General features: G+C 49.5%; 1 protein-coding gene and 1 long non-coding RNA gene across 12 annotated transcripts in view; one reads left to right on the forward strand and one right to left on the reverse strand.

The window, feature by feature from the left end:
• RPH3AL (rabphilin 3A like (without C2 domains)) overlaps positions 1–8,628 on the reverse strand; it is a 47,670-nt gene extending 39,042 nt beyond the window's left edge. For 8 of the 11 annotated variants that reach the window (XR_010349503.1, XR_010349502.1, XR_010349501.1 and 5 more), the window contains exon 1: positions 489–7,705. Coding sequence is in view for 1 of the 11 variants with exons in the window: in XM_064395055.1 (XP_064251125.1) it covers positions 489–694 (206 nt within the window). In the remaining 10 variants the exon portion in view is untranslated. Of the gene's footprint in view, positions 1–488; positions 7,706–8,566 lie in introns of those variants that run through there. The other 3 variants (XR_010349505.1, XR_010349504.1, XM_064395055.1) reach the window with 3 other exon arrangements.
• Positions 8,629–12,583: 3,955 nt separating this feature from the next.
• Positions 12,584–15,718, forward strand: LOC135283577 (uncharacterized). The gene is made up of 3 exons (XR_010349295.1): positions 12,584–12,646; positions 12,774–12,911; positions 13,699–15,718. It is a non-coding gene; the product is annotated as an uncharacterized LOC135283577 (long non-coding RNA).
• The last annotated feature ends 9 nt before the right edge of the window (positions 15,719–15,727 follow it).

Raw genomic sequence — 15,727 nt, forward strand, 5'->3', positions numbered from 1 at the left:
CTGCAGGCTGGGGAGGTGGCAGTGGGGTGTCCAGCCAGGCAGGCCCCTCAGATCATGGGGTGCTCCCCTATTTTTTAACACTCTGCAGCAGCAGCTGAGCCCAGGGGTACAGGCAAGAGCAGAGGTGGCACAGTCCCAGCTGCCAGGGAATGAAAACATCCAAGAAAAATGCACTTCTAGAGCTTGACTCATCCACATCCTTTTAGTCCCTAGGTTGTGCAGTAATTTTAACTTCAGGGGAAAACAAGAACTAATGACAAGTTCCTAAAACAAAAGGGTGCTGGCAGCTGGGGAACGCCATCAATTACATTTATCCATTATCTTTAGGGTGCTGCAGAGATCTGAGGCTTCCTTTCACCCAGGGGAGGGCTGTGGGATGGACTCCCAGGGGTGCAGGATGAATGAAAGGGCCCAGAGGCACCAGGAAAGCTGTCAGGGCAGAGCTGGGGGTGGGAGGGGAGGAGGAAGAGGAGGGTGGGAGGACTCACTTGGCTCTCAGGGCCAGCTGCCGGTCGTTGGGGCAAACCCAGGGGCCCGTCCCGCTGCCAAAAATCATCTCAGCCATGGCCCCAGCCTGGGGAGGGGTGGGGTTGGCAGGGTCACACCTGGAGGAAGCAAACAGAGGTGATCTGCCAGCACCACACACAGTGGGAGCAGCCAGACTCACCCACAGACAGTGATAAAAACAAACCATCACCCTCACAAAATATAAGCTAATAAATACCTTCAGGTACCTTGAAGGCAAGGCTGGAAGTTTAGATTTTATGGTATACTCTGGGAAGGAAGAAAAAAAAAAAAAAGCCAGACACTCTTTGTCAGTCCTGATTTTTCATTTCAAACTAGAGAAAAGCGTTGTCTGTAAAAATAGTCCCTGCCTCCCCACCTCCAGAGCCCCAGCGCTGCAGTTCTGACAGAGAAAGCCACTCCAAAGGACACAAAGAAGCTACAGTTGCCTTTTTTTTAACCTCTTAATGGGGTAACAAACAAAAACCCACGCAACAATCAGCATGAATAGTGGCAAGTCATTTCCTTCATTAAAACTGCCTCCATAATAGCCTGATATTTATAACTCCAGCCTACAATAGCAGCTTGTTTGCATTCTCTGATGCTCAAGACAGCACCTCTTGTAGCAGATCTCCTGCTGTGGCTCCTGTCCCTGGAATGGTCACAGCAGTGTTCAGTGAAAATTCCACTGAACTGATCAGGAAAGGCAGCAAGAACCAACTTCCAGATGCTCATGGGAGAAACATCCCCCAAAGAGACTCTGCAGCTGAGCAGTTCTGAGCCCTATCAGCAGCTCAGATGAATGGAAAGCACCGAGGGACAGGCACAGCCAAAAGATTTCAATGGATGCTGAACTAGGCTTGATGTAGTGAGCTTTTAACCAGCTGGATTTGCTCTCCAGCAGAGCGAGTGTCTCACAAGCCCTAATGCATAAATTCCCAGGTATTAATGCTCGTCCCCAGCACAGACACTTGCCAGCTTTGAAACCCCACCTGCTGGGCAGAGATAACGTGTTTCATGCTGGTTGGCAAGCAGGACTCAGATCCAGTGGCAGGCCAGGTGTGTCACCTGCCAGCCCTGCTGCAGTTCCCAAGCAAACTCTTTTTTTTTTTTCCAGCCTCAGTGGCCAGCAGTGCTGCAGCCTCCCCTGCTATCTGCTACTGCCACACTGAGCTCCGTGCTGCTGTGCCAGGCACAGCCTGGTGGCCTTGGCCCCCTCACACAGAGCTTGTGCACATCAAACCCTCCCTGCTGTGCTCATCCCCCAGCACAGAAACACCAGCCTGTGGCACAGGACTGACAGCTCCCTCCTGCCAAACCACCCAGAGCCAAAATGAACCAGCTCCCTCCTCTCTGGCCATCCCAGTTTCTGGGAAGAGCTTGAAAATGCAGTGCTTACAACAGGCAGGAGGGGAGAGGGGAAATTCCATGCAGATTTCTTCCAGTGCAGGGGGAAATATGTGTAAAGGAGGTGAAGGCTCAGCAGAGTCTGACTTGTGCAAAGTGAGGCGTGGGGGAGATGGGAAAGCTGCAGGAAACAGGGCTGAGGCAGGAAGGACAGACAGGAATGTCACACAGGATTTTTTAAACCTTTACCACTTTAGTGGTAAAGAAAACCTTGAAGCCTGGCACTGACTGCTCTCCCTGCTCTGCTCAGTGCCACACACTGGGTTTGCATTTCCATTCAGCCCCAGAACACCTCCTGCTCTTTTAATCTTCCTGACAATCTCCTGCGAGGAGAGAACAGGAGAACACCCTCCCCACTCCCATCCCACAGAGCTCACACCCAGGGGAGCAATCAGGCATGAACAGCACAAGAACACAGAGGCTCCCACCCTCAGGCCTGAGTTAGAAGCAGAGAAAAGCTACAATTGCACACAGAATGGCTGACCCGGGATTTTCCAGAGATTTCCCAAGCCTGTGATGTGTGGTTACAGGATTATATGCATATGTAGCCCCCCACACAAATGCATACATTAAATTACTCCTCAGCTGCACCGTGAATTCCTCCCTCCCACTCGTGAACACCTGAAGAATAGCACAGCCCACACTCTGTGTCCATGCAGGGCTCCAGGCAAGCAGCCTGTGCTGGCTGGGGGGGTCTTTGGAATAAAATCTGGAGCTGGAGACGAGCCCCACAGCACAGGCAGGGCAGAGGAGCTTGCCTTGCCAGCAGCTCTCAGGGTGGAAAGCTGTGCTGGAAGCATCAGCCCCTCCTCAGCAGAGCTTTATCTGCTCCACCAGAGCTGAAGGCGAGTCAGAATAGAGCACATGAGCTGAGCATTTTTCTCAGGAGAGGCTTAAAGGCATTCTCCAGCCTCACAGCACAGTGAGCTTTGCTCAGCGTGACTGAACAAAAACAAGCAATGTCATGGTCCTTTGCCTCTTGTTACTCAGCATAAGCTCCCTGTCCTCCCCTTCCCTGAGCAGCATCTGCAAAGACAGAATTCAAACAAAACACAGCCTAAAGAGCCACCAGATCCCAAAAGAGTCTTCAGACAGATCATTCCCTGAAATATTTACAGGATGTGCCATCTCCCCTGATGGGAGCTGCTGGTTTTCCACTTGTGCCTCTGGAAAAAGTCTGGTGGGGACACACCTCGAGGAAGGAAACAGGAATGGGACTGCAGGGCATGGTCTGCTGGGGAAAAGCAGGGCTGGAGAGAAGGGACTGTCTCTGATGGGTGGGGGAATGATGCCAGAGGAGTGGAAGGCATGGAGCATCTTATCTCAGTACAGGACAAGAAGTGCAGGGAAATCAGAAACACCCAGATAGCAAAACCACGCCAGCCTGCAGAGTCATTTCCATGGGCTGTGGTGAAATATCCCCCTCCTACAGTCTTGCATTTTCTCTCAAAACTATTTCAATCAGCACCAAGCCATCCCCTCCCTCTCCTCTTCTCTCAACAAACTAACAAAGGGTAGAAGCAGCCAGTCAGTCTCTCCTGGTGGGAGCAAGAGAAACTCACAGCTCCTGGCCCACCTGCAGGTGCCCTGCACACAGGGTGACAGCATGGTACAGAAAAACCTCCCACTCCAGGCTTCTGCTTTTTACCTGAGTTCAGAATTAAAAGGGGAGCTCTTATCGATATTCTCTGACCTGCTTTAAAACCACTCCACCTGCTCATTCCTTTCCTGTGGTGGAGGAAGTCATGTGAGACAAAACCTCATTAAATGCGAGTGCAGCTGGCTGCCCTTGGCACAGCAGCCCAGGGGAGGAGCAGTGCCCTGCAGGGCTGAGCCTTCCTGTGGGGCCAGGGCCATCCTGGAGGATGCAGACCCCAGCACATCCCTGCTGCAGCTCTGATGTGGCTCCTTCTCTGCTGTCTCCATGGTAAGAGCTGTACTCTGGCTACCAGAACTCAGAACTTCAGTCTGGGAGGGAGAAACCTTCCAGTGGGCCTGAATGAAGGGAGCAGGGGCAGGCAGGCACAGCTCATGGACATGATGCTGTTCAAAGAATTGCTGAGAAGGAATCCAGGTTTTCTCAGCAGAACATCAACGTGAGCATCACCAATTTTACCTCAATAACAGCACAGACACAGCAGGTTGTACCTGCCACCTCACCAGCTGCAGGAGCAGGTGCTTAAGGAAGAATATAACAGCACAGCCCAGCAATATTTACCCAGAACTCCCTCCCAGCCCCCAGACATTCCTGGATCAGGCACTGCCTGACCCAGCCTGCAGCTCTCTTTAACACCCTCAACATTTTCCTGCCCCAAATTTACCATCTTGCCTTTCCAGCATCGTCTCACCACACCAAGCCCCTTCCCCACTCCTCCACCTCAGACTTCACCCTGAGCACACCAAAGCTGGAACTGAAGGGTTTGGCTGACCCTGAGGTGCTCATGGCACAAAAACCTCCTCGTGCAGGGGCAGCACAGCCTGCCCAGCCCTCCTGCAGCTGGGCCCACGAAGCATCAATTCCTCAGAGCCCTGCAAAGACAAAAAATCCTACACAGCCCCACGAGGAGGCCTCCAGTCAGCTTCCATTTGCCTGCCTATTTCAGCTGAGCAGCTCGTGTCTAAATTAATTTGTTTTCATAGCAAATTAATTTGACTACTTTTTTTTTTTTTAATACTTCATTTTACAAAAATCAAAATGAAGCAGTTGGCTGGAGCCAAGCTCCCAGTTCCCAAGCTGTGTAATTATCTCACCTGCTCCCAGGGCACCACCTCCCCCAGGATTCACAGGTGCCTGGTGGCCCTTCTTCCCTCCAAGAAATCAGTGTTGTGAAAAATGCTACTTACTTGTGTTAAAATTTTAAAAGTTGAATAGTTTAAAAATAGTAATAAAAAATTAGAGCAATAAGAATTTGGACAATCAGAGTTAGGACAATAAAAAAGTAAAGAATTATGAACGTTTGGATGTTTTCTTCAAAAAAGCATGTCTGCTAACAAAGGATTAACTTCTAAATCCTTTTTAGGATTTAGAAGTTAATATATAACATATATAATATATAATTTTAGGATTTAGAAATTAATATATAATATATATAATATATAATTTAGAAGTAAATATAATATATATTCATATATTTCACACATGATGTAAACACTCTTTTTAAACTAGGGAGTTTTTTGTTTATTGTCAACTTTCCCCCCTTCATCTTGTAAATTATGATTTGGCTCTGTAAAGTCTGTAAGGAGGTAGGAGTTTGGTTCTTCTCAGTAAGGAGGTAATAATTTTTCTCTTTGGGATTTTAGTATCGTGTTGCTGTTATCTTTCTATGAAGAATTTCTTGATTATCTTATCCATTCCTTGAGCTAGTTAGAAAAGTATCTTTCATCACACAGTTTCTATTTTAACATTATGTTACAGCCTAAAACTATATTTAACACACTACTTAAAAGAATTAATACAGCATAACTTTCTAACATAACACACATAACATTCATTTTAATATTTGCAAAACAGCCAACCATACAACACTCATTTTTCAGAGTGTAATCACCTCCTGCTCTGCAGCCAGACCCCATTAGCCCTGGGAAACCTTGGCAACTGAGGAGTGTTTGCTGTGTTGCCATGGCACGGGGCAAGTGAGGGGCAGGGATGGGTAAGGTTAACCCAGCCACCAGCAGGAAGGTTATTTGCTGCAGCCACCGCTCTTCCCCTGGGGTTTAAAATCCCCCAGATGTATTTCAGAGCTGGTTTGAAGTGGCAGGAGAACCCTCGGGGCTGTAGGAAACGCAAAGTTGGCTTTGAAGGTCTGGAGCCAGAGCAAGGCTGAGTCAGGGCTTGGAGAAGTTTTTCTCCCACCTGAACCCCTTGGAGCTGCTCGTTCACACCCACGTCCAGCAGGGCCACAGCCCCTTCAGCAGGAGCCTGCTGTGGGCACCAAAAAATGCTGGAAAATTATTTTATAAGGGCTTAGCAGAGCCAGGAGACCCCCAGCACCTCTCTCAGGTCTTGGCATTCCTTACCAACCCTCAGGAGCAGATGGAGAGACAGGAGACAGGGATCTAATGGGATCAGAGCTGACAGAGTGATCCAGTGGGATCAGAGCTGACACAGGGATCTAATGGGATCAGAGCTGACACAGAGAATCCAGGGATCAGAGCTGACACAAGGATCTAATAGGATCAGAGCTGACACAGGGAATCCAATGGGATCAGAGCTGACACAGATATCTAATGGGATCAGAGCTGACACAAGGATCTAATAGGATCAGAGCTGACACAGGGATCCAGTGGGATCAGAGCTGACACAGGGAATCCAATGGGATCAGAGCTGATTTGCAGCCCAGGCCAAAACAGTGTCCAAATAAACACCACAAAGCCTTTGCCAAGCCTGGGGAGAACAACTTAAGGACCCAATCAGTCAGACTTTCCCCTGAAAGCTCAACCTAAGCAGCATCAGTGCCAGCAAAATGGGGACAACCTCATTCAGATCCTCATTGTGGCTGGCCCAGCCCAGATCAAACACCAGCTGGGAGGTGTCCTTATAGTGAAAGGCCAAGCTGGTAAAGAAGTGGGTGAGGATGAGGTTTGGAGGGGAAAACCAAGAAGTTTCCTCTCCACAAGAGCTGCTCCCCAATCCCAGCAGCAGCAGCAAGAAGCCAAACTGCTTTTAAGATGCAGCTTATAAAGAGTTTTTAAAATACAATGCCCTGGAGGTCCACACCAGTCCTGTGAGTGGGAAGATAAAATCAGCTCGACAGGAAAGCTGACATCCAGCACCAACAATTCTTTATTAATGAGAGGCACTTCTTAGTGTGGCTACCTGAGATACGGTGAGCTAAAAAAAACAAAAAAAAAACCCAAAAACCAACGGGTTTTGCCAAAGCAAAGCAGCCTCCAGGTGCCCCAGCACCCTTTGATGGAAGGGAGGAAAGCCAGCCCTGTTCCACCTGCCAAGGTGTATTTTTATTTATCAGACTTTGGACCCATTTCCTCCTGATCCCCAGCCAGGCAGGTGCCTTATGCAAAGTGAATAATTCATGAAGACAGCAGGCTCTTGCAGTTCGGGGCAGGTTGATCTGGGAGAAGCAAATTAGCATCTAAATGGCCAATTAGAGAAACTCATTTCACTATTCCGATATAAAGGCTCCGGAGGCCTGAGGCTGGCAGTGTGGCACCTCCCAGCCTCCAGAGGAGCATCAGGTTTCTTAGAAAGAATTGGGCAGAGGGAAGCGCTGAGCACGGGCCAGCTTTGTCAAGGAATCCCGTGCAGAAGAGGAGCCTCATGCCAGGCTGTTTCACTCTGGTGAACCAGGAAAAGAACAGCTCGTGGCCGTGGAGAAACTCTGCTGAGCAGCCAGGCCTTGCCAAAAAACTCCCTGTCCAAAGAGCCACAGGCCTGCTGGCACATCTGGGGGATGGAATAGCTTTTCTCGGCATCCTAAAGGGATAACACTGGTTTTAGGCACCCTTTGAACAACACCACAAACGAGGCTTTTATCAGCCTGGACGTGGTTGCTACGAGCACAAAGAAAGCCGTGGACTTTGACCAGGTGCTGGAGAGCACCTGAGCCACCCTGCAGCACCCCAAAAACCCCGAGGGTGGGCACAGCACCTGGCTGTTCCCTGCACACCCAGCACCCAGCACCTGAAACCCAGGACAGTCCAGCCTCCCAGGGGCACACGTGGCTTCTCCCAGCTCCCAAAATCCCAAAAAGCAGGACGTGGCTGGTAACTTCTCCACACATCCCTCTCACCTCCCACCTCTGGCTCGTTTCCCTCCACATCTTTGCCACTTGCAGTTAATTTCCTTCAGGAGCCCGAATCCCACCTGAATTCCCAGAAGGGCTGGGAAGGGGCTCCCAGTGGAGCTCCCAGGGCAGGATCACAGGACACATCCCGGCCACCTCCCAGCTGCTCCTGGAGCCCCTCAGGGAGCTCTCCCCTGGCTCTGGGTGTCCCTGGCCCCTCCAAGCTGCTCCCACTCCCTGAACCCACAAACTCCAAAGCCCCCCAAGCTGCTCCCCATTCCCAGAAGCCATAAACCCCAAATCCCCCAACCTGCCCCCCACTCGCAGAACCCACAAACCCCGAACCCCCCAAGCTGCTCCCACTCCCTGAACCCACAAACCCCAAACCCTCCAAACTTCTCCCACTCCCTGAACCCACAAACTCCAAACCCTCCAAATTTCTCCCCATTCCTAGAACAAACCCCAAGCCCCTCCAAGCTGCTCCCACTCCCAGAACCCACAAACCTCAAACCCCCCCAACCTGCCCCCCGCTCTCAGAACCCACAAAACCCGAACCCCAAAAACTTCTCCCCATTCCCTGAACCAACAAACCCCAAACCCTCCAAGCTGCCCCCCATTCCCAGAACCCACAAACCCCGAATCCCCCAAACTTCTCCCCATTCCAGAAACCGCAAATCCCGAACCCCCCAAACTTCTCCCCATTCCCTGAACCCACAAACCCCCCAAACTTCTCCCTATTCCTACAACCCGCAAACCCCGGGCACGCCGCTTCTCCTCCCGGTGCCCGGCAGCCGCTGAATCTCAGCTCCAACTCCCCCCGGAGCGGCCCAAACCGAGCCGAGTGAGGCTGAGCCGAGCCGAGCCGAGCCGAGCCGAGCCGGGCCGAGCCGGGCCGCTCCCCCCGCACCCACCTGCGCTCCGGCCTCGCCGCGGTCGCTCCGCGGAGCCGCTGCCCCGGCGGGACGAGGCGGAAACGGAGCCGCACCTGCGCCCGCCCCCGCCCGCCCTCCGCGCCCCGCGGGGCCGCGCGTCCCCTGCTGGTGTCCGCTGCGGCCACCGAGCGGCGGGGACACCGCCAGATGTGACCCCGGAGAGGCTGCAGGGATGTGGGCACCGCCAGATGTGGAGAGAGAGGGGCTGCAGGGATGTGGGCACAGCCAGATGTGGAGAGAGAGGGGCTGGAGGGATGTGGGCACAGCCAGATGTGACCTGGGAGAGGCTGGAGGAGATGTGGACACAGCCTCTGTGAGGCTCCAGGCCCTGCCAGATGCTCACCAGGAGCAGAACAGGGCTGTGGGCACAGCCAGATGGGATCCAGGTGAGGCTAAGGGGGATGTGGGCACAGCCAGATGTGCCCCAGAACCTTTTCTGGGCTGTGGGCACAGCCAGATGTGCATCCCAAAACAGCAAGAGCCCACAGGAAAAATGCACCCAACCATAAACAAGGAAAGGTGGTACCAAAACAAACCCCAAAAAAGACCAAACACAAAGTTTCCCCAAACAATAACAACAAAAAAACCCCACCCAAAACAGAAACAAAACAAACAAAACTACCCAACCAAACAAACCACAAACCCACACAAACAAAACACATCCCCCAACAACCAGAAAAAGCACAAAAAAAACCCACCAAAAAACCCCAAAATCCACACAAGAAACAAACAAAAAAACCCTAACCCCAATAAAAAACGAAAATGTTCACACCAAGAACAGAACATGACCACCTGCCAGGCCTGGGACAACCACAGAGGGCTCAGACCTTTTAAAACTGAAGGACCCAAACCTCCTGAGCACTCCCAATTCAGACATTTGCTGGTAATAGCAGCAAAATTTGGGTTTGTGGAGGGATAGCCTGAGATCCTGTGGTGAGTCAGCAGCAAATCACAGGAACACAATTATTCCTTTGCACCAGAACACAGGAATTTGGGCTCCTTACTGTCTAAATGTCCAGTTGATGCTGTGAGTAAATTTGCCATGTGACAGGAAGGGATGGGGGGAAATGACAGAGGGAAAAGAGAAAAGAAGAGAAAATAAATTGTGTTTTTACTGCCCTTTCAGAGCTGGAGCCCCTGCAATCCCTCTCACCTCCACACATGCAGCAGCCCTCAGGGTCAGCTCAGGGACCCTCAGCCACCTTGCACCTGAATCAAGCTCAACTCTGAGCAGATATTTTTCTTTCTGGTTCAGGCAACTGTTGAAAAATACATCAGAGGGAGCATTTTGCATGAACACAGAGCCTGCAGCTCTGTGGAAGAAAACACTTGATGATGACATTTTGCACCAGGGTAGTTCTTCTACACAGTCAATAATATAAATAAATTAAACACACGGTTCAGCCAACTTCAGGAAGAAGATAAATTACCTTATTTAACCAGCTGTGCTGGCAGGGAAATGACACACATCTCAGAGCCTGCATCCATCCTGCTGTTGAATTTGCTTGTCAGGATCCCCACAGATGCTCCAGAATCTGCAAGGCTGGGCCTTGGCAGCCGGGTGCCACAGAGAATAAATAGGACGTTACATTAAAAAAATTTTAAAGGCTAAATACAGGTTTTATCTTTGATAGCACTGAGTCAATTTTTAATAGACTCGTTTCTCAGAAGCCAGGCACTTCCAGTTCCACCCAAAGAACCCTTCAAAGTCTCTCTTTTATCGATGATGGGTTTTGCTGAATTATTCACCAGATCACAGCTGCCAGAGATTTGAAATATCCCCGTGACAAGGACAATGAGGGATAACAGCCTGCTCCTGCAGGCTCACCAGTGCTGCTGACAGAGGCACTGTGCATGCCTTCAGCTGATCTTTTCTCCTCTCCTGTGGCTCCTTAGGCTGGGATGTTCCTCAAGGAATGGCAAAGAAAAAGCAGTTTTTGGAGAGGGTAAACTCGTGGGTGTGGTGCCCTGCAGAGGAGCCACAGGTGCTTAAAAGCAGCTTTGTTGTACAGCAGAATGGTCCAAGCTGGAAGAATCCTGGAATGCTCCAGGATTCCCAGTTTGGACACTGAGGAATGAACACCAGGAGGTCAGATGGCTGGATTCTTATTTCTGAACAGCCATTTCCCAGGAAAACAGGAGCAAGGAGCTGTCTGGCACTGCTTCCCCACCTCCCTGACTGCCCAGCTCGGTTCAGCTGCTTCACAATTCACAGCAAGAAGTCCAGGGCTTTTCTCCAAGCTGTTGCTCTGATTGCAATCCTCTGATTCAATCTGTGTTCGTCCCTCTAATTACCTCTCCTTAATAAAATGTCAATGATTCTGTCCCTAATCTGAGCCAAAAAGGTCTTGTTTACAGAGCACACCTGCTCAGGGGTGTACAAGACAAAGCAAACACTGGAAGAATACTGATGCTTCACAGCAAAATCTGCTTGTTTTTAAACCTGTTTTAAAGAAAAATCCCAATTCTGATCCATATTTTGCTTGCATGGGCAAGGCTCAGGTGCAATTCTCCTTTCCTTGTTCACACTGAGCCTGCAGCACCCACAAGATCATTTCACAAGACTTCCTTAGTAGCCCATGTGTAGATCCACACACAACTTCTGTGCCACAGGAAAATGATGCACATTTGGGAATAAACTGAGACATTTAGAGAAATTTCTCTGTGTAGTTCTATCCAAAGTCAAAAAGTGCACCAGGCTTTGCCTGGGGATGATGCCCTTTCAGGATAAGCTGATCTGCTGCAGGGGCTCCCCAGCTCCCAGCCCTGGCAGCAGCAGGAGGGGCAGGTCCCCCAGGAGAGCACTGCTCCTCCTGTCCTGGCATTCCAGGGAAAAGCTGTCACAAGATGATTTTCTTTACAGGCAGCTCAGGCCAGCAGCTCCCCCTGGGCTCTAATTTTGGCTGGCGAGTCAGGTTTTATCATAATAAAATTAACAACCACCACCACTTGTCATTAGCAACAAGTAATCCCCTTCCAAAAATACTCTGCTGCCTCCCCAGTCTGGATGAATTATTTACACCCCATCACTGCTGCTGCTGTTTCCTTCCCTCCTGTCCTGTGCCACTGTCCCTTTTGTCCACAGGCAGCTTTGGGGACCTCCTGGCTGCTGTCCAGCATCAGCAATCACCATCCCTGGGCAGGAGAGCATCGGTGGGAGCAGGAGCCTGAGGCCACCACCTGTCCCAGGGCCACCAGCAGCGCCACATCTCAACAGAGCAGGAGAAGAGAGGAAGGGAGGAGGAGGAAAAAGCACCCAGAAAGGATTAAACCACGTGCTCCTCCCAGGGAGAGGATGTCTAAGAGGAGCATGGCTTCAGCAGCTGTTCTTGGAGTTGTGAGGAAGGATTTCACCTCTGGAGGAGATGTGCTGATCTCCCTGGCTCTGAGGGTCTCACAGCTCTTCCCACCAACCCCAGCAGCAAGGGCAGGGCTGCACCAGCCCCAAAAACCTCAGAGAGAGGCTGCTGCCCCAGAAAATGTGCTTCCACTACTCTGGTGGGAGTAAAGGTGGAGAGGGAGGGAAAGGAAAAGGCAAACTGGGCAAGAGGAAGGGAAACAGGGAGAGGAAGGAAGGGAACGATGAGTTTCCCTCAGCACCTTGATTTACAGGGCTGAGGGGTGCAAAGGGATGGGATCATTTGGGGTTTGGTGGTTCCCCTGCCAATCCTGCAGCACCTCGGGGCTGGGACAGGGATAAAGGACAAGGGGACAAGAGACAGGGGACAAGGGACAGGGGGACAAGGGACAGGGGGACAAGGGACAGGCACAGCCCAGCACCTGCTCACACAAAAGGATGGGATGATTTGGGGTTTGGTGCTTCCCCTGCCAATCCTGCAGCACCTCAGGGCTGGGACAAGGACAAGGGACAAAGGACAAGGGAACAAGGGACAGGCACAGCCCAGCACTGCTCACACCGGGGACAAAGGCACAGGAGCTGCTCCAGTGACAAAGAGGCGAGCCCAGGCTTGTCCCTGTGCCACCCTGCCCTGGAGAGCAGGAGGGAAGGCGCTGGCATGGAGGGGAGAAGGCTGCAGGGAGGAGAGGGGAAGGGAGAAGGTGAGGAGGAGGAGGAGGAGAAGGACTGAGGGGAGATGGGGAGGAAGGCTGGGAGGGGAGGAAGGTGCAGAGGGGTCACAGACAGGCAGAAGGAGCTGGGGCTGCTGGATTTTCTGCTCCCTGCCAGGCCATTCCAGGGCTGCTGGGCAGCAGACGGAGCCGGGACCCCCTCCAGCAGCTGGCACGAAGCCACCAGGGAAGAAGAAGCCACCAGGCAGGAGAGCCACCAGTGCCACCAGGGCCAGCACCGCCAGCACGAGGGCAGGTGAGAAAAAACTGCTTTTCCCAGGAAATCACCCATGGTGCTTTAAAACCTTGCCCTGCCCCCTGTTCATACACAGATTTTCCTCTCTAGCTACAGATTTATCCCAGATGGAGCACATGTAACTACACGGAATAAGCAGTAGGAGGCACAAGGCACCTGCCAGGGAGTAGAGAATTCCATAAACTGCCCGGGATTTGGGATGCTGTTAATATTTAGGGGATATTTAAATATTCACCCTTGCACTGAGTTACAGCACTGATCTATCAGTGGGGGTGAGTGGTTGGTAAAACTACAGAAAAGGAAGGGTAATTACCAAAAAAATCTGTGTAAAGGAGTAATTCCATTCATTTCTACTATCTTAGTACAAAAAGTGCCTGAAAGTTTCCAGAAATTGTACTATTAAAAAAATAAAATCACACAGCTCACTATAATGGATGGCAGCTTAAAAAATATCCCCAACAACTCAGAATCAATTTCCTGCTAAAACTGAGTCAGGCAAACGCAGTGAACTTGATGCCAGTGCAGAAGTGCTATTAATGCATTAACAGCCTCAATAAATACATTTTACAGGTGTGACAATCCCTATGCTGGCCAATCGGAAAAATATCTATTTCCTACTTAAAAATAAGATTTTTGGGCCATTACTATTTTTCCTGTAGATTTGGGGTTTTAGTAAAGCACAGTAAGCAGTTTCCTCATTTTATTTTTTGTTTTATGAAATAATCAGGAAAGCCTCAGAGGCAACACTTACCTTTTTGCTAACAGCACAAATTTATTATTTTAACAGCAAAACATCACCACAAAAGCAGAAAGCAGCAGGCCCACTCCCCTCCAGCGCTTCAAATCCCAGCTCCTGGGAGGAACCCTGACTCAGCCCAAAACTCTGCAGAGGGGAATGAGGAAGATGCAAACACAAACAAGGCTGTAGCATCAGCTGGCAGCATTTTGGGTTCTGCCGGGGCAGGGGAAGGTCTCTGTGCTCAGCTGAGCCAAAGCCTCCGCTGGGATGGGATTCTGGAGGATCCCCAGGCAGAGAGGGAGAGGCTGCGTGTTTACAGGGTGAACAGGAGGGAAAGGTATGAATTGTACATCCAGGAGCACTTCCCAGCTGCCAGGAATTCCCCACCCCTCCACGGCAGCAGCAGGTAAAGGAGATTCCTGCAGTAATTATTTGGAAGAGCAAAAGTTGCTGTGCCTGAATGCTGATTGAGGAATTGCTGTGAACTGAACTCCGAGCTGCACCAGGGGTGTCACCCAAAATCCCAACAATTTCTGTGTCCTAGCAGGGGTTCCTCACTGTCTGTGTGGAGGAAAGGACATTTTTATCTTAAAAAACCAAACCAACCTGTTAAAATATGGCTGCAACTCAGACTGCATCAACAATTAGAAGTGCTCCTTTCCACACTGTGTTTGTGCCAATTATTGCTGTTGGTTTATTTCCAAATAACAGTGCGAAACTTTCCAGGTATTCACGTTGTACAATGCAGATTTGTGAGCAGATGAAGGACCAGACACTTTGTTTAGAGTCTGAAATGACTTCCAGGCATACAAACTTACCTTCCTTGAAACTGAGTGAGCTGCAAAGTCAGGACGTGAATCCAGCCCTCACCTCCTGGCTTTTGATCCAATTGTTAGGTTGAGTGTTTTATTTTGTAACAGAAATTAACAAAATTTTAACACAAATTAACAAAAATTCATTATCTCAGACTCTCAGATGTGACATTCTGGAGAAGCACACATGAAAGGGAAAGAGCACATCCAGAACAACAGGGTTTCCTTGGAATGGTAGGTGCTAATTAGAAGCTCATTGGGCCAATATGAATTAAAAATCACATGGAACAACCTTGTACTCCCCTACTTCAAATTTTGATAGTAAAATAATGTTTTTCATACAGAGTGTCATGACAATACTTAAGGAGAACAGCCCAGCCTCACTGCAGGAAGCATTTGAAAGTTAGGTGACATCTGAAAGTGTCCCCGAACTCCCCTGAAAGCTACTGTGCTGACTTCTAAAGTTTTTTCTTAATAGCTTTTTAAATCGACCCTTTTATACAGAATTGATGTTTATAAGTAGCTTTTCTCCTGTTTAATACTTCAAAACTCCAGGATACCCAAAAGCTCTCAGAGCCTTTTGCTGGAAGCAGCAGCTTTGGAGCAGCTCCACGGCTCCCCAGACCCCAATAATGTCATTACATGCAACTCTAGAGCTTCCACAAGCACATAACCAGATGAACAATAAAAAGTAAGCAAAAAATCCCATTAGGAATTAATTAACTGATGTTCAATTACATCCATTCCTGCTCTGCCAGAGTCACTAACAAAATCAGCACGCCTGCAAAATGTGGAAAGGTTAAAAGAACAGATTGAGCATCCAGAAAACCACCAGAGCATTTCTCTTGACACAATAGTTTATAATCATCTCTTTTGGTTTTATAAAGTTTAATGCATAACACACTCTAGTCTTATATTTATGCTATGTTTACTAATGCAGCCTTTGAGCATCTACATTTTGAAAATAAATTCCTGCCTGGTTAAATACATGTTGTATTTGAAAGGGATTAGTTCTTCACTTGTAGGATATGCTGAAATTCATACCAGAAACTCTCTTTAAAAATAAAGCTGTACCAGATGAACAACTCAAACACATTAAGGAGAGGATTTTCAGCTGTCTTTAAAGAACTTTTTCAATGTCTTATTAAACTGACAAATCCACAACATTTGGTGCTGGTTTGGTTTTTAATATAGACAGTTCTATATAGGAAACACCCTCCTAGAATATGTAAACAAGAATAGAAGAGAAAGGAGGGGAACTGGGA

Source organism: Passer domesticus, chromosome 19, assembly GCF_036417665.1.
Source record: "Passer domesticus isolate bPasDom1 chromosome 19, bPasDom1.hap1, whole genome shotgun sequence".
Classification (NCBI taxonomy): domain Eukaryota; kingdom Metazoa; phylum Chordata; class Aves; order Passeriformes; family Passeridae; genus Passer; species Passer domesticus.